Genomic DNA, 18,193 nt, shown 5'->3' with positions numbered 1-18,193 from the left:
AACCAGTTCCTCTTGTCTTAGAGGGACATTATGTCTGAAGCTCAGTAACAGGAAGAATGTCTAATTAGTGCCATGAGGATAACACTCCATGTTGTAAACCTGACTTTGACAGGTAGCCTACATTTCAACTGAATCTCTCACTCAGGAAGAACTAAGCAAACACACAAACACAAAGGTAACTCTATGTGAACAGTTGTGATATTTAAATTGTAATCCTGAGTTGCATGTGTCTCATACTAGCCATGAGTGAGATTAAAACCTCAAGAGGCATTACCCACCCACCTATCCAGATGGATGTGTTTGGCCCTCAGGTCAGCCTATACTTATTATCTTACATTACACCTCCTGAAAATACCCACTCATAATGTCAGTCACATAACTGAAATGTTCTGCTGTTACAGCAAATACTTTTCACATGTATTCATTATAAGAAAGCAAGTTCTTCTTCTGCAAATTGTGTCAACCCAGGAAACTATTAGCTACGATAAGTGGATTTTTCTGAGGGGGGTTATTAGAGGCTCAGATATGTCAATGATTAACAACAACACTGATATTGATGAATTTGTAGTTTGTTTGTTTTTGCAATGTCAGAATTAAAAAGAACCTCTTAAAAGTGTCCTCTTCCAAAACACCCTAAAAATATCACTTGTGAAAGTTTTTTTTTTCTTCAGTTTTTTCATCAATCTTTTGATCAACTTCAGCCCTGAACATAACTACCAAATATTCAATTATTTTCAGAATTTTAACCCTTTAAATGCAAATGTTGGTGATGACATCACACATTTCTGATTTCTTCTTCTTATCAATGCCATTATCCACTCAACTATCACTGAGCTATCCAGCTGAATGTATAGTGACTCCTCCGACTCTTCACACTCACTCACACAAATGCATGCAGACGGGTTGACAGCTCCTTCATGTCAGTGGTCAGAGAGAGAGAGAGAGATGACCATGTGTCTCTTTAGCATTGTTTGTACAATTTGTGATTCCTGATATTAAGGTTGTGAGTTCAATTCCCATGTTGACAGAGGCCATACCTTGGAAATGCCTCCACTGCCAAAATTTCTGTAAGGAAAATTTCTATTTTGTCCTGTATTTGGAGGATGTGCGAAGCAGAAGAGGGCGTCCCTGGTTTTTAAGTGTTTTGCAGGTGCAGCAGGATTAACTGGATTAAATGTCCATAGAGGAAACATCACACTGAAAATTCAAAATGCAACCCCACAAAGACTTTCAATTTGAAAGTTTTCAGAGTGATGTTTCCGCTACAGACTTTTAATTCAGTTAATCCTGCTACACCTGCCAAAAATCTAAAAATGGTAAAGCAGAAGTAAGCGATCCGGTGGTTTTGGCTAACTTTCTGTCAGCTGATGGAGTTAGCAGTCCCCGCCCTCGTCCCTACATCACCAAATTCACACGCATCCCTTGGCTGCACACACAGAGAGGACCGCCCCTTTATGCCGTTCTCTCTCCTCATTGGATAAAGCTTGTAGGATACAAGGAAAGTTTTCTCCTCGGCTTACAGCAGAGCAGAGTGACTGACAGACCCGTGTTTCAGACCAAACACTCTATATAAGTGATTGCTGTCGGAAGATATAACTATTTAAGACTTATAGTAACACAAATATTCCACTTACTTCTGCTTTAACATGCAAACAAACTTTTCCTGTGTCTGTGAGTGGGAGTTAGCGTGTCGTACCCAGGTTTCATATCACAACTTTGTTTCTTTGCTCCTGTAATTAATACCAGATCGAGCAGTCCAGGAAATAAGGGACATAAAATGAGAGATTACATCTTTATTTCTTATAAAAATGCATAATTGGCCTAGAGGAAGTCAATTATAAGTATAGTAAATCTACACCTGATTCAACAGAAGTGTACTAACTACTGTAAAATCCTTCAAATGTAATTTTCTCACATTTATATTCAGTTTTAAAACCAATTCATTGTTTAAGATGTAAAATTACAATGGTTTGTTCATTAGTTGGACAATAGGATAGCTGATTAATTAGTGCAAACAGTCAAGATCGACTCTAACAGTGAAGACAGGGGCGGATCATGAAAAACTACAACTCCCAGGTGCCCCAGAGGGAGGAGAGCAGGGCAGCACAGAGGGCCACGGTCAGAGAGATGTGGACGGACGAGGCTCCGTTACACAGAGTCGTGTTGCAGCACTGGAAGGAGGCGGTGTAACCGGCGCCCAGGAGGTTCCCAGTCAGTGTCCTCCCACACAGGTCCGTGTCCAGGCATCCACGGGTGTGAAGGGTGAGGATCCCCGTGGCGTTGAACTCTGGGAGTAGTGAAAGCACAGAGGGATTTAAATAATGTCAAAATTAGAGAAAACTACAGTTTCACAGAGAACAAACAACACAAAAACAAGCCAGCGCAGAGGGAGAGGTGCAGTGACTCATTTTGGTTTAAGGGCCACAAATTTAATCTCAAGTGGTCCTGACCAGTAAAATAATAGCATGATAACCTATAAATAAAAATAACTTTTTCTCTTTGTTTTAGTACAGTATTAAGATGTTTACATTATGAACTATCCTTTTACAAAACATTATAAACAATCTAAAATTTCCTGCAATTTCAACAATATTATCCCTCTTCTGTCTTCTCATTTTCACACTTGGCAAATTCATCCTGAGGACCAGATTGGACCCTCTGCTGGACTGGTTTTGGCCCACAGGCCGCTCGTTTGACACCCCTGCCCTAAACCCTCACAGACTGAATTGACATCAGCTGGTAAGTGATTGAGTGGGAGAGGCTGCAAGGTAGCCTACGGTATATGCAATGGTTTAAAGAGGGATGGGACACCAACAACAAGTGCAGCCATTGTCAGTATTGTGGGTTTATCCTGTTGAGGTTCGGCCAGTTTCTCACCAGACAGTCAGGGAAACCAAGGGACCAAGTGTCTCTGCATGTGCAGGCTCTGGCCTTACAGACTGGCTGAGAGCTAATTTTTAAATAATTACTTCAAAACTGTATCATTGCAGGAAAATGTAAGGAAAGAGTTGATGAATAAACCAGGTGTGACTTTTAACTACTTAACTCAATCAAGTACTTTTTGGCCATTACTGTAGTAACCACGGTCATGACTGGTTATGACAGACCATAACCACGGTCCATCAAAGTGGTGCTGCAGGTGAAGTATTTCAGGAAAACTCATAGGTCATATGAGAGCGTGAAAAAACAATTGGTTGTTGGAGAAAAAAGATGAAAATATAAATAAATAAAATAGAAAAAAAATAATAAAAAGATCGATGGCGATTTACTTTTTATAAAAATGTTTAAACTTTGGGCTAATAATTCAACAGTGAAGAAACTGGTCTGTAACCAAGTTTCCTTATGTTTGATTTTCTATTCTGTGGGTAAAGAGTGTATACAGTGTTTCTAGTCGGGTAAATAGCCTACACCTCTGTATCTGTGTGACAGTGTGGTAGATGTTGCCTTACGTGCTTCTCCAGTGAAACAGTTCTCAGTCGCGTTATTACAGGTGACTTCGTCAGTCAGCAGGCACGTCCCAAATACACCAACTGGGCAACTACGGCAGGTCAGGCAGTGCACTGTGCAAAGGAGGAAAAAGAAAGATGGGAATCAGATTTACAGTAACTCGCTCAACAACATAGTTCCTTGTCTGAGCTGAAGAGTTGAACTTAAAAGGACCTAGATGAGATGAAAGAAGTAGATTATTTAGTGTCTTCTTTGAATTCTCTGCCTTCCTTACAGCCTATAGGCTACACTGTTGTATTTCAGGGAGGTGACAATTATAATTACCTGTACATTCTTTTTAAACGGTTGCTCATTGACATCTGATGAGCACATGTGGCTTTTAAATATTTGTCCACAAATTATGATAATTAACACAGACATGTATAATTAGTCTTAACGTCAGACAAAATGTACCAAAGACTTTGAATTAAAGACATTCTCTCGCATAAAAACAGAAAGAACAATAACATTTAAGCTTTTAAATCTGTCATTCACGAATAAATACATTTGTACTCTCATTTTTTGACAGAAAGTCTAAATCATAATTTTTCTGAACTCACCTGCTCCGATGAAGGCGCTTAGGACGGCCAGTGTTTTCCAAAGGTTCTTCATCATTACCTGAGTCATGAGGTCAACGGGCTTTTTTGCTGTTGTTTCTAAGCAGAGGTGATTTGAGTGTCTTACTGCCTCGATCCGAGTCTAGTGACTGTCTGAAGGAAACTTGATCAAGTTTTAACCCTAACTCTGACTAAACAGGAAAGGAATGAGGCCTGTCAGATTTTTTGTTCCTGGTTGAAGAGGAGGGTCTGAAAAACGATAAGATCAGATGAGATAATACTTCATTCATCACCTGTTACTTGTGGATTTCCAAGTACGGCACCTCAAACATACAAGGTATAACAAAGAGACAAAAACGGTAGTAATGATTGATACTGAAAGAAGGCCACAATAAAAAAACAAACATAAAAGGCTGTGGTAAACAAAAAAAAGGGACTAGATAATTGATAATTGTTTCCTGAAACTCAGTATGAGGGAAAGTTTATAATTAATGCCCTGAGTTGTAATCTACTTTATTGTCCAAGACTAGGACTATCATTAACTTAGTTTCTGTTCCCCATTCTCTCCCCCCATTTAACTGAAAATGTGCCGAGGCCGTTTGTCCCCGGGCTCTGCTTCTTCTTCTCAGTCCCAGTTGCAGTAGTCCGGTCACTTTTCCTCTGTTTTGCTAACCCTCCTCCCGGCCATGTGCAATTGTTTTCAATGAAGCCGGCGAGAAGGCAATCCATGGAGCGGTGGATAACATTATTAATCATATACGTGTTACAATGTGTATACTTGTGCAGGCTTATTATCTGTCATAAACAAGAGATTACGGGTTACGGGACGCGTTCGTATCGCCTTGCCGCCGAGATGAGAGCTGGAACACGGGGTCAGAGGAACTGATCTTGCAAGGTTGGTTTTGGAGAGCCCCCATTCCTCTCGTCATTTATTTAACCATCACAATTACTCCAAAGCTGCTTAATTAAGGTAAAAAAGTAGCATAGTTAAAGGGATAGTTCACTCAAAATTCAAATTGCACTCATTATCTACTCACCCTCATGTCGACTAAGGGCTGAGAGAAGTTTCAGAGTTATCCGTGGCTTCTCTGAGTTACAGGGGTCCAAATTGGACGAACCAGGAAGAGAAGCTTCCGCTACAAACAAGCTTGAAATATAGACTTATTTAATAAAAAAAACTTACTTCAATACAAGACGTACATTACATACGAGCAGCATGGAGGTATTTGGATGTTTTTTGGTGTGTCTTTTTGTTACGAAGAAAAGTGGTATCCATTTGCTACGCCAAGACCCCCTGTAACTCAGAGAAGCCACTTAGTCGACTTGAGGGTGAGTAGATACCCTCCAATAATAAACTCTTCTTCTTTTGACCCAAGCAACATACTATCCATAAGGCCAAATGGCTCTGACTGGGATTCAAACCCCAGACTGCAAATCCAAAGTCAATGGTATTATATCCACTGAGGTCTCCTGCTGGATGTAATGAGTCCTCAGCTCCACCTCACTATTATCTTACAATACACTAATACCTAATAATGACACGAGACACAATTCATTTAATACATTTTCAATTCCAACTTTAGATCCACGTTTGAAAGATTTATTAGAAGAGTAATTCACTGTAGAAGAAATCAATTTTCAATATTTTAGTTGACTCTTTGCTGCTAATATACCAGACCAATGCTGCACTTCTTGTTCTGCAGAATATTTCTACATTGTCATCATGTTGCAGTGTGGTTGTTTTGTCACTGCGCTGCTCCTGTGCGCGGTGCACAAGGGGGCGTCCTTGGTTTTAAAGTGTTTTCCAGGCGCGAGCAGGATTAACTGGATCACATGTCTATCCGGGAATTTTTCACATACTGCAGACTTTGCTTTTGCTTGCATACTGCATACTACATACTGCATTTTGGCCAAATCAGTACGTACAAGCAGTATAGTATGCAGTTTTGAATACAGCCTCCCTTGTTGGTCTCCATCAGCCATGATTGTTTCTAAGGACGATGTGAATGTTTATTGTTGAGATGAGGTTTCCTCTGAAAAATCACAACCCAACGGACTATATATAACCACTTCAACAATCTCACATCACAATTTTGTTTCTTATACCAGATCAGGAAGTTCACTCCTGGAAATAAGGGACATGTGAATGAGACATTTCAGTTTTATTTCTTAACAAAACACTCTAAACAAGCTTATTAATTGGTCAAGAGGTTGTTGTATGTAGTAAATCTACACATGATTTAACAGAAGTGCTACTGCTTAATGTAAAAATCCTTCAAACTTATACCTCTATCAAATATTAGAGATGTGATCTCAGTGTTCTTGGCGATAGCTTGTAGCTTTAATTATAATAACTAAATGATGGCAATAGGCAAACAAAGGTTTGTAGCGATCTTTGATGCTTCATTGAATGGAAAATAAATATAAAAATAAATAAATCCCTTAACCAAGTTTATATTCAGGTTTAAAGTCAATTCATTGATTAAGACTTAGCAGTGAATGATCTGTTCATTGGTAAAAAAAAAATGTTTGAGAAGAACATGCTGAGTAATTAGTGCAAACAGTAAAAGAAATCCACTCTAACAGTGGAGACAGGGGCGGATCATGAAAAACTACGACTCCCAGGTGCCCCAGAGAGCAGAGAGGAGGGCAGCACAGACGGCCAGGGTCAGAGAGATGTGGACGGACGAGGCTCCGTTACACTGATTTCTGGAGCAGCAGCTGTAGGTGGTCATGTTAACGGAGCCCTGGAACATGCCGGTGAACGTCTTCCCACACATGCCCTTCGCAATGCATCCACGGGTGTAAACGGGGTCGCGACTGGTGTCGTTGAACTCTGGAAAGAATATAACAGATGGATGAAAGTAATGTTGAAACCGTTGAGGACTACACTGTATACCAGTATGTGTCTTGTATTGCCACTGTATTACATCAATTCTGAGAAAGAAACACAAAGATTATAAAAGGACAATAAAAAGATCAATGGTGATTTCCCTTTTTTATTTTTAAAGTTTGAGCTATCAATTTAACGCTGACAAAATTGTCATATAACCAAATTTTCTTTTGTTTGATTACATATTCTTCGCCTATAGAGTGTATACAGTGCTTGTATTCTATAGGCGCAGTAGATACACCCATAATATCTGCGTGACAGTGTTGTAGATGGTGCCTTACTTGTTTTTCCAGTAAAACAGCTATGAGTTGCGTTATTACAGGAGATAGTAACACCTCCCACGCAGGCCGTATCCGTTGCAGCAGGGCACTTTCTGCAGCAAAGGCAGTTCACTGTGCAAAGGAGGAATAAGAGAAACAAAGGAGAACATAAAATGACTGGATGAGAGAATTTGATTAATTGGTGTCTTCTGTGAATTTTCTTACAGTCTATGCATTTTTGTATTTTAAGGAAATTACAACATGTATTTACCTTTTTATTCTTTTTAAGGGCAATTTAAAGAGCACCTGTTTTAAGTTGCTTGTAAATAAACTATATTATCCTCTAGTCCCAGAACAGAACAGCAGTCTCCTCTGAGATCTGAGGCAATTAGTCCTGTCCAAGATAATTGTGTCATTAAACTACCCAAAGTGTAACCACGAACAGCAGTGAACATAGCCATTAATCTTTATCTTTGTTTGTCCCAAGTCACTTTGTTTGTCCACGATAATGAGTCTGAAGGTAATGAAGGCAATGGTTGACTCCTTTTGACCACATTTATCCACTCACAATAGTTCTGGTTGATAATTAACACTATAGTTAGTCTTGAGGTCAGACAAAATGTACCAAAGACTTTGAATTAAAGGGACTACGAGGAGTTTCGGAAAGCAAAGTGTTTTCACACTACATTTCCCATGAGCCTCCGGTCCAAATTCTTGGACCGGCGCAAGACGGACGAAAGTGAAAGCATTTACCAAGAATGTTTTCATTAATCAAGAATGAAAGTTGGAGGTTCGAAGACGATCAGATACCGTTGTAGTTCCGACCGTTCCGACCGTAAACGTTATTCCCATGACCCGCCGGGCAGCGTCTGGGAAACCGAAACTGGGCGAGTCAACCACTAAATAATAATATCAAAATAACTATAAAGACAAAACGATATATTTATTGAAAATTGACTCATTAACAACTTGCGGGTAATGTAGATTCATCCACATCAATATGAGACTCTTTTATAACCAAAAGCAAACTCCTCAGGGTCTCTTTAAAGACATTCTCTCTCACAAAAACAAAAAAGAACAATAAGATAAATGCTTTAAAGGGGACATATTATGCTCATTTCTGCTTCTTGACATGGTACCTTGATGTCTATAAGTAATAGAAAGGTGCAATTGGGTCACTTCACAGAGGACTAAACCCAAAGGAAACAACTGGAGCACTCGATATAATGCACCTTTATTAAACCTCTGCATTATATCGAGTGCTCCAGTTGTTTCTTTTGGGTTTAGTCCTCTGTGAAGTGATCCAATTGCACCTTTCTATTACCGGTCCTGTCTGAGAGCACCGATTCACCGGCTGAAGCGCAAGAGCACCCCTCCTTTTGTCTATATGTAATGTTATGCTTGGGTCAGAAAAAACAAAAGATTGAGCACAGCTGGGTTCTCTTCACACCAGTTTCACAGCCCTGCTCTTTCCGGTCTTCGCTCTGGTAGCTGAGGTAACCATGGTAACCACGGGAGCGAGGGCTTGAATATTCAAATCACCCGGCTTGTGATGTAATAAGCCGGGTGAAATTAAAACGGCTTGTTAAGAGACACATTTTCAGTTTACAAAATGTTGACGTAGTTGTCAAAACTTACGTTTAAGGGGTGAGGAGGCACTCTGGATACGCAAATACACATACTAAAGCAATGAAAAGGTGAGTTTTGCATAATATGTCCCCTGCCATTAGCTTGTTTGTAAAGAAATACATCTGTACTGAGTGTACTCTTATTTTCACACAGTCTAAATCATACTTTTTCTGAACTCACCTGCTGCGATGAAGGTGCATAGGACGGTCAATGTTTTCCAAAGGTTATCCATCACGTCAACGGGCTTTGCTTTTTTTGTTTGTTTGTTTGTTTGTTTGCTTCTTAACAGAAGTGAATTCAATGTCTTACCGCCTCGGTTTGAATCTAGTGACTATCTGATGAAGAAATGATGACATTTCAGTTGGGATGAATATATATACTCCCAAAAGTCGTCATCATGTCCACGTATAGAGGCTACAGGAGTGTCACAGTAGAGTTGCGTGCAAAGTCTACATAGTTATAGTCAAACTGTACATCAGAAGCACTGAGTCATCCATCATCACCAACGATCATATACAGTCTAACCTTTTGCATCATAATAAAAACATTCAAAAAAAACACAGTTGCATGCGTAATCAGCATTGCACTATAATTAATAGGTGAGGGCCGAAACGCAGACAGAGATTTGGGGAAACAGGTACGTGGAATGAAGAAACCTTTTATTGAAGGAACACAGGAACTGGCAGGAGCACACAGTAACGATGAGAATGAACGCAGACGAACCAACAAAGGGCAAATGGAAAACACTGAGGCAAGGCAAACAAGGGAGCGAGGAGACACAGGTGAGACACACCAAGACAAGACACAGGGAATTTCAAAATAAAACAGGAAACGAGACAAATCATCATGACAAAAGGATTTTTTTTGGTTGTTGTTGTTTTTTTTTTTAATGGATCCAACTGCTCCAAACGACCACAAGGGCGGCGACTGAAGCAGCAGTGAGATGGAGCTGAATGGACTCGGCTCCGTTGCAGCAGTCTGTGCTGCAGCAGGTTCTGGTGACGGTGTACCCAGCAGTCAGCAGCGTTCCTGTTTCAGTCCGGTTGCAGAGGGCCGAGGTCAAGCACCCTCGAGTCTGCATGCTCATCAAACTGCTGATGTTAAAGCCTGAGACGAAAAAAGACAAAGACACCACATCACTTCAGTATTAGCCGATCTACTGTATTTGTATCTGTTTCTTGCTACGTTCATTTTGTTTTACCACTAGATGCCACCATTGAGGGTTTCGTTGTTTTTTTTTGCACAACTTTTCTTGTGAGGCTTATCATGTGTCTCATCCAATTGCCCAATTGTCTCACAGTATTTAAACCCTGTGAGTCTTTGCTGAGTATTTCCACTGTTTAATCATTTGACTTGACTGTTCTTGGTTTTGGACTGGACCTGAGTTTTGGATTTCCTTAATAGTCCAGGCAATTTAGCTCATTTTGGACCCAAAAATAGAACTAATTGTCACAGAAGGTTTTTCACCATACATCATTTCTATGAGGTGTCTAGAACAACATACTAAAAGTCCTAAGAAATCCTAGTTGGGGAAATATGTTTAATTTGCATCATACTGTATAAAGTCTATGGTGCCAACAACAATACACCCCAATGGGGCTATTTTTTCCCTTTACTCCTATCACAATGAAACTTTACATGATGAAAGTATCCATGAAATGTAAAATTTATTGTATAACAAGTTTCTTTGAAAATGAATTTTAATATGCAAATGAGCCTTACACTAATCAAATATGCCCAAAATACACCCGAATAGGCTTCTTTTTTTCCTTTACTCCTACCACAATGAAACTTTACACAATGAAAGTAGACATTAAAAGTAACATTTTTTGTATTACAAGTTTCTTGGAAAATGAATTTGAATATGCAAATGAGCAATACACTAATCAAATATGCCCAAAATACACCCAAATAGGCTTATTTTCTTCCTTTACTCCTACCACTTTTGCCAGTTTTCCCCATGTGCTTTTGTTCTACAGTGCCTCATATTTGGTATACATTTTTGAAACACCTCCTTTTGTTTGCTCTGCACATGAGTCAACCTCAGTCCTTTGTAGCTCAAGGGTTTGTCACTCGGCTACCTACATGCCATGGAGATTAAGCTTTGACATACTGTTATTCTTTTTTAAATCTCCTTTTATATCACTAGCCCCTTTTGTTATATATTTCCATCAGTTGCATGCACCATTACATCATCTTACATCTCACTGGGGTTCCTCCCGCCCACTCTCAATTCACATACTGTATTTCCTGTGTTTTTTGCGTTCTTATGGGTTTTATGTCACTATTGTTTTGTTGTTCTGTTTTTGGTCTCGAGTTTTCTGCTTTTATGTCAAAGCACTTTCTTTTTAAAGGTGCTATTCACATAAAGTAATCATCATCAGTCATTATTTGCATTATTACATGCTGTGAAGGACCCAGCAGTTGACACAGGGACGCAGACTCAGAAGTAGCAAAAATAGCTTAAATTTATTTTTCTTTGGTCAAACATAAGTCAAGCTCAAAAAGTTAACAAAAGATTTAGGGCCCTTTAACGGTTAACATAACAAAACCAAAGAGACAAGACAAGACAAACACACCCTCCACCTATCTTCTCCCAAATGAAACAAAGGGACTGCTTAAATACTACTTGACTAAACCAAAATAAATGACAGGATAATTATCAAATCAATTAAGCTTACAAAAGAACCAAAAATTGTGAAAAAGACAAAATAAAGATTTCTACCAAAATAACCTATTTAAACTAATATTTACATATATACACAAAATAATCTAACTCAAATTAAACATAACAAAATCCCAACAAAATCTTAAATCCCCCCCACGACTGGACAGCAGTTGGATCATGCTGAGCAGGTCTTAAACTGGCGGAACCTTTCTGCCCGTCTTTTGGCTGGTTTCCGCCCGGACCACAATCGTCGCCGCACACCCCACCACGACACCGGAGTTGGCCAGACTCAGGACACCCGCAGCGGGCATGGTAAATAAAGCAGGACAAAAAGAATTAATACAAAACAACAGCAAACTCATAGTCAACACAAATGTGTGCACTTGCAAATGTGTGACCATGACATGCTTAAAGTAAATAAAGTCTATATGAGGTATGAAATCAAAAGACTATGCGTCGTGTGTTTATTTGTTTACCTATGTTTAACGATGTATGTCGATCCTAATAACAATAACAACGTGCAGGAATAAACCTAAGTGTGCAAATTATACTAATGATTAAAGCATCAAAATGTGAGTGAGTGCAAGGGGAGGGGTTACCGACAGGCAGACGGTGTTTACTGTGGTGTGGACGCGTCTGCGTCCATCACACACTCCCCCTCTTCTGGAAACTCGCCATGGGAGCGAGACAGGAAGTCAGCTGTGGCATTGGACTTCCCTGGGATGTGAGCAACAGCAAACCGGTAGGGCTGCAGTGCGAGGTACCATCTTGTGATGCGTCCATTCGTGTCCTTCATTCGTGCCAGCCACTGGAGTGCTCGGTGGTCGGTCTCCAAGACGAATTCTCTTCCAAGGAGATAGTATTTGAAGGAGTCAAGAGCCCACTTGATTGCCAGCGCTTCTTTCTCCACCGTAGAGTATCGAACCTCCCGGGGTACCATCTTTCTACTGATGTAAGCCACTGGACGTCTGTCCTCTGGCGGCCCCTGCAGGAGAACACCTCCAAGACCCCTATCAGACGCATCCGTCTGCAAGACAAAGGATTGATCAAAGTCTGGGCTGCGCAATACAGCGCTCTTACTCAGTGCTTGGCGGAGGTCGTGGAAAGCTGCTATGGCCTCCTCTGACCACTGGACTCTGTTGGGGCATCTCGATCCGACTCGGTCCGTGAGGGGGGCTGCTCTTGCCGAGAAATGAGGTATGAACCGCTGGTAAAATCCTGCCATGCCGATAAAGGACCTCAGCTGTTTCCTGGTCTGGGGCAAAGGACAATTTTCAATCGCATGCACCTTTTGAAGCTGAGGTTTCACAGTACCTTTACCAATGGTGAACCCCAGGTACTCGGTTTCAGCCCGGGCGAACACACATTTGGAGGCGTTGATCGTTAGTCCTGCAGACTGGAGGCGGTTCAGGACCTCCTTCAGATGTTCCAGGTGATCCCCCCAGGTGGAGCTGTGGATAACTATATCATCAAGATAGGCAGATGCAAAATCAGACAATCCATGAAGTACTTCATCCATCATTCTTTGGAATGACGCTGGAGCGCCGTGCAAGCCAAATGGGAGTACAGTGAAATGGAACAAGCCCCAAGGGGTGCGGAAAGCAGTCAGTTCACAGGAATTCTGGGTGAGTGGAATTTGCCAGTATCCTTTCAATAGTTGTCAGAAACTGGGATTTGCCGAGGCGCTCTATGAGGTCATCGATTCTGGGGGTTGGATATGAATCGAATTTTGACACAGAATTCAAGTAGCGGAAATCAATACAAAATCTCACACTACCGTCTTTCTTCGGTACCAACACCACCGGATGGCACCACTCACTCTGGGAGCGCTCGATCACTCCAGACGACAGCATGAGATCCACCTCTTTCTTCAGGGACTCCTGGAGTCGCTCTGGGATCCTATAACTCATGCGTCTCACAACCGCATCAGACTTTAACGTGATATTATGTTCCACCAGGTTAGTTCTGCCAGGATTCTCAGAAAAAAGGAGAGGGTTGCACAAGGCTCTCACCTGGGACTGTTGTTCATCAGCCAGATGTTCCAAGTCCAGAACTACTGGAGCGGCCACAGGTAAGTATTGGTCATCCATATCCTCCTCTTCATCAATCCTCCTAATCAGCATCACCTCTTTCCCTTCAGGTCTAGAGATCCACTCCTTGAGGAGATTAACATGCAGCACCTTGGTAGACCGACCTCGACCCGGAGTAGCGATCTCGTAGGTGGTGGGCCCGAGTCTCTTCTGCACCTCATATGGCCCCTGCCATTTTACCAGCAACTTGCTTTCCTGGCTAGGCAGCAACACCAGCACCTTCTGTCCAGGGCTGAAGATCCGGTGTCGAGCTGTCTGGTCGTACCAGGTCTTCTGCTGCTTTTGAACATCTGCCATGTGTGCCTCTGCCAGAGCGCTCATCTTCTCCAGCCTCTCCCTCATCTGTAGGACATAAGACACAACATCCACAGGCTCTTCACCTCCCCGGCCCCCCTCCCAGAGTTCTTTGAGCAGAGTCAGAGGCCCCCTCACCTCTCTGCCATAGAGCAACTCAAAAGGAGAGAAGCCAGTGGAGGACTGAGGCACCTCTCGATATGCAAAAAGAAGGTACGGTAACCATTGATCCCAATTGGAACCCGTCTCATTCACAAACTTCCTGAGCATATGCTTAATTGTTTGGTTGAACCTTTCAGTCAACCCGTCAGTCTGGGGGTGATATGGGGTTGTGCGAAGGTTCTTGATGCCCAACAGATGGTACACTTGCTTCAACAGGGTGGACATAAAGTTCGAGCCTTGATCTGTAAGGATCTCACCAGGAAAACCCACCCTGGAGAACAGCTGGACTAAGCACGCTGCCACGTATCTTGCCTTCACAGACTTCAGGGGAAACACTTCCGGATACTTTGTTGCATAATCAGTAATAACAAGCATGAAGCGGTTACCTGCTTTGGTTTTCTCAACTGGCCCCACAACATCCATCCCGAGCCGTTGGAAAGGGACACTGATGATGGGCAGAGGTTGAAGAGGAGCCCTGGGAGGCCCCTTCACTGGCGCTTGCTGACACTCAGGACAGCTCCTGCAAAACTGAGCAACAGCACCCCCTATCCCAGGCCAGAAAAAGTGACGCTTGATGCGTGCTACAGTCTTGTTCTTCCCCAAGTGTCCAGCCCAAGGTATGGAATGACCTAGGGTGAGGACTGTCCCTCTAGCGCCCTGAGGAACCATCAACTGTGTAGATGGCCCACACTGGCGGTAGAGCACGCCGTCTTTCAGGAAATACCACTCTCCAGCATCCTGATCAGGCCTAGGCTTCCCCTCTTGTTCCTTAGCCTTCTGCATATAGCTTGCTAATGTTGGGTCATCATTCTGCATCTCAATGATATTCACAGGCAGTTTAAATTCCAACGGTGGTGTTAGGGGAGATTCAGAAGACTGATGGCTGACTGTGTACTGGAACTTATCCTCTCTTCTATGACTGCGTGACTTCCGGGATCTCCCGGGTGCATTCTCCAAGTCTGCATCATAGAAAGGCAAAACACTCACCCATGGGGGAGACTCCTCACCCTTCTTGGATTGGGACCTCGTCATTGCAACATTGCACGTCTGCTTCCGCTGCAACAGGTCCGGCAGTACTGGCAGATCTCGGCCCAGCACCACCGGGAAGGGGAGGTTGTCTGCCACACCCACGGTCATGAGGTAAGTTTGATCCTGTACTTTAAGATAGACATCAGCAGTCGGTATTAGCTTCTCATCTCCATGCACACAACGCACTGGAATACAGTTATTATTCTGAACAAGATCATATGCAATACATTCCTGATGCACCAATGTTTGGTCACTCCCAGAATCCACAAGTGCTTGAAACTCTTTGCCGTGCACTTGCACATTGATCATATGAGGCATCTGCTGGACTGTCTGGCCTGACTCAGCCTGTGGCCTAGGAACATGGCATACATGATTTACCTTTGCTGCCCCCCTCGGACATCTTGGCTTTATATGGCCCTCTTCTCCACACTGATAACAGACAGGGACTCTGCCAGTGGGCTTTGATGCAGAGGTAGGAGTTTCCTGGAAAGGAGGCTTACCAAACCCCTGGGGGTACCGCTGCATATGCTGGCTTTGGGGCTTACGTGGCTCTCTGGGGGTCCTCCAAGCATTATAGCTCCACTGCTGGCCCTTCCTCCTTGCTGCCACGAAGACATCAGCCAGCTCTGCAGCGTCCACTGCTGACTCTGGGTTGTGCTCCTTGACCCAGACCTGCAACTCAGGGGACAGCATACGCAGATATTGTTCAAGAATAAGAAGTTCATTAATTTCCGCCACAGTTTTACCTCTTGGTTGGATCCATTTTACATAATTTTCCTTTAGTCGCACATAGAGCTCCTTCGGACTCTCTTCCGGCCCCACATCAAGGGATCGAAACCTCTGACGGTAAGTTTCGGGATTAATATCATACTTTCTCAGAATAGCTGCTTTAACTCTGTCATAGTTGAGGGCATCGTCTCCCTCCATATGGACATACGCACCTCTGGCCTTCCCAGTCAATAAAGGGACAAGATGCAGGGACCAGTCCCCTCTTGGCCACTGGCAAGCGGCAGCCACACGCTCAAAAGTTATTAGAAAATGTTCTACATCATCTGAGTCGGACAACTTTTGTAGCTTTGGCTCGGCGTAGCGGCCTGGCCGGGGACCGCGTGGAGGCGGCTCATTTGGATCTGCTTCACCTCCTACCTCGTATGCTGGACCACCTCGAGCTCCCCCGAGTGGTACTGGAGGAGGTTGCCCCGCCACATCCTGCCGCAACAAGCCAAATTGATGTCGGAGGGCATCAAACCGCCGGTCTTGCTCCCCCAGCTCTTGGATGCGCTGGGTTTCCCGGGCCTCCTGAGTCACGATGTGTGTGCGTAGCAGGTCCGCCAGTTCTCTGAGAGTTGGCTCTCCCGAATTGCTGGCGTTGTCCTCTTCCCCGCCACTGCCATCCTCAGAGCCTCTCGTTAGCCCTGCCCCAGGAGTTGCTGCTGCTGCTGCTCCTCGCTGGGCGCCACGCCCTCTGCAGTTACCCCGCATCTGGTAGGACGTTGCACCCTCCAAAGGGAGAAGAAAAATCGATGAAAAAATGGAGAGGAGAGAAGAAAAAAAAATACAGGTCTGCGCCCCCTACTGGCAAAATCCCACCACTGCCACCATATGTGAAGGACCCAGCAGTTGACACAGGGACGCAGACTCAGAAGTAGCAAAAATAGCTTAAATTTATTTTTCTTTGGTCAAACATAAGTCAAGCTCAAAAAGTTAACAAAAGATTTAGGGCCCTTTAACGGTTAACATAACAAAACCAAAGAGACAAGACAAGACAAACACACCCTCCACCTATCTTCTCCCAAATGAAACAAAGGGACTGCTTAAATACTACTTGACTAAACCAAAATAAATGACAGGATAATTATCAAATCAATTAAGCTTACAAAAGAACCAAAAATTGTGAAAAAGACAAAATAAAGATTTCTACCAAAATAACCTATTTAAACTAATATTTACATATATACACAAAATAATCTAACTCAAATTAAACATAACAAAATCCCAACAAAATCTTAAATCCCCCCCACGACTGGACAGCAGTTGGATCATGCTGAGCAGGTCTTAAACTGGCGGAACCTTTCTGCCCGTCTTTTGGCTGGTTTCCGCCCGGACCACAATCGTCGCCGCACACCCCACCACGACACCGGAGTTGGCCAGACTCAGGACACCCGCAGCGGGCATGGTAAATAAAGCAGGACAAAAAGAATTAATACAAAACAACAGCAAACTCATAGTCAACACAAATGTGTGCACTTGCAAATGTGTGACCATGACATGCTTAAAGTAAATAAAGTCTATATGAGGTATGAAATCAAAAGACTATGCGTCGTGTGTTTATTTGTTTACCTATGTTTAACGATGTATGTCGATCCTAATAACAATAACAACGTGCAGGAATAAACCTAAGTGTGCAAATTATACTAATGATTAAAGCATCAAAATGTGAGTGAGTGCAAGGGGAGGGGTTACCGACAGGCAGACGGTGTTTACTGTGGTGTGGACGCGTCTGCGTCCATCACACATGCCTTCACATTATAATCTGGTATCTAACAGGCCAATTTCTGTGGTTTCCAACATCTTACAAAAAGTTGCAGATTAAGTTAAATGGGTGAGGAGATTATTGAAATAAGACAACATGTTCTCTGTTGGTTGTAATGGAGTTAACAGGTTGTTGGAGGATGGTTGAATTGTCACTCACTCAGGTTTCCCCAGTAGCAGTTGCTCTCAGAGTCACTGCAGATTTCAGTGGAGCTGAACAGACATTTGCCTCCGATTCCAACCTTGCAGGTGTTACAGGTCAGAGATTCACCTATGACACCAAATAAAAGTGAGATTTATAAAGAACAAAGGGAGGGAAATAAGTGAAGTCAACATTACACAAACCACAACTGACCGACATGAGGAACATCAATGTTATCATCATTTACAGAAATACCACGTTTCAACATGATAAAACCTGACTATCGACAAAGTCCTTCTAGGCAAGTCATGCCACTCGGCGGCCATCTTGGCGACGCCACGAAAACCCCAAGGAGACCAGACCCCTATCTAAATGAATGGAGGGATGGTCAAATCCACCCTTTAACGTGATAGCAGGACGGAAAAAACATACAGACGTGCTAGCCAGTGAA

General features: G+C 42.8%; 2 protein-coding genes across 2 annotated transcripts; both read right to left on the bottom strand.

Moving 5' to 3' along the window:
* Window positions 1-1,996: 1,996 nt before the first annotated feature.
* Window positions 1,997-4,216, bottom strand: LOC146978533 (uncharacterized). The gene is made up of 3 exons (XM_085790378.1): window positions 4,047-4,216; window positions 3,450-3,560; window positions 1,997-2,287 (listed from the first exon to the last, which is right to left on the bottom strand). The coding sequence occupies exons 1-3, from the start codon at window positions 4,111-4,113 to the stop codon at window positions 2,064-2,066; spliced, it is 402 nt and encodes a 133-aa protein (XP_085646504.1). The 5' UTR covers window positions 4,114-4,216; the 3' UTR covers window positions 1,997-2,063.
* A 2,387-nt stretch (window positions 4,217-6,603) lies between these two features.
* Window positions 6,604-17,875, bottom strand: LOC146978532 (uncharacterized). The gene is made up of 4 exons (XM_085790226.1): window positions 17,761-17,875; window positions 9,713-9,932; window positions 7,279-7,328; window positions 6,604-6,879 (listed from the first exon to the last, which is right to left on the bottom strand). The coding sequence occupies exons 2-4, from the start codon at window positions 9,910-9,912 to the stop codon at window positions 6,656-6,658; spliced, it is 474 nt and encodes a 157-aa protein (XP_085646352.1). The 5' UTR covers window positions 9,913-9,932; window positions 17,761-17,875; the 3' UTR covers window positions 6,604-6,655.
* Window positions 17,876-18,193: the final 318 nt, after the last annotated feature.

This window comes from Trachurus japonicus, chromosome 11 (genome assembly GCF_045865225.1).
Source record: "Trachurus japonicus isolate A0001 chromosome 11, Traja_1.0".
Taxonomy (NCBI): domain Eukaryota; kingdom Metazoa; phylum Chordata; class Actinopteri; order Carangiformes; family Carangidae; genus Trachurus; species Trachurus japonicus.
The sequence above is the reverse complement of the archived record's forward strand: the minus strand, read 5'-3'. Positions and strand labels throughout refer to the sequence as shown.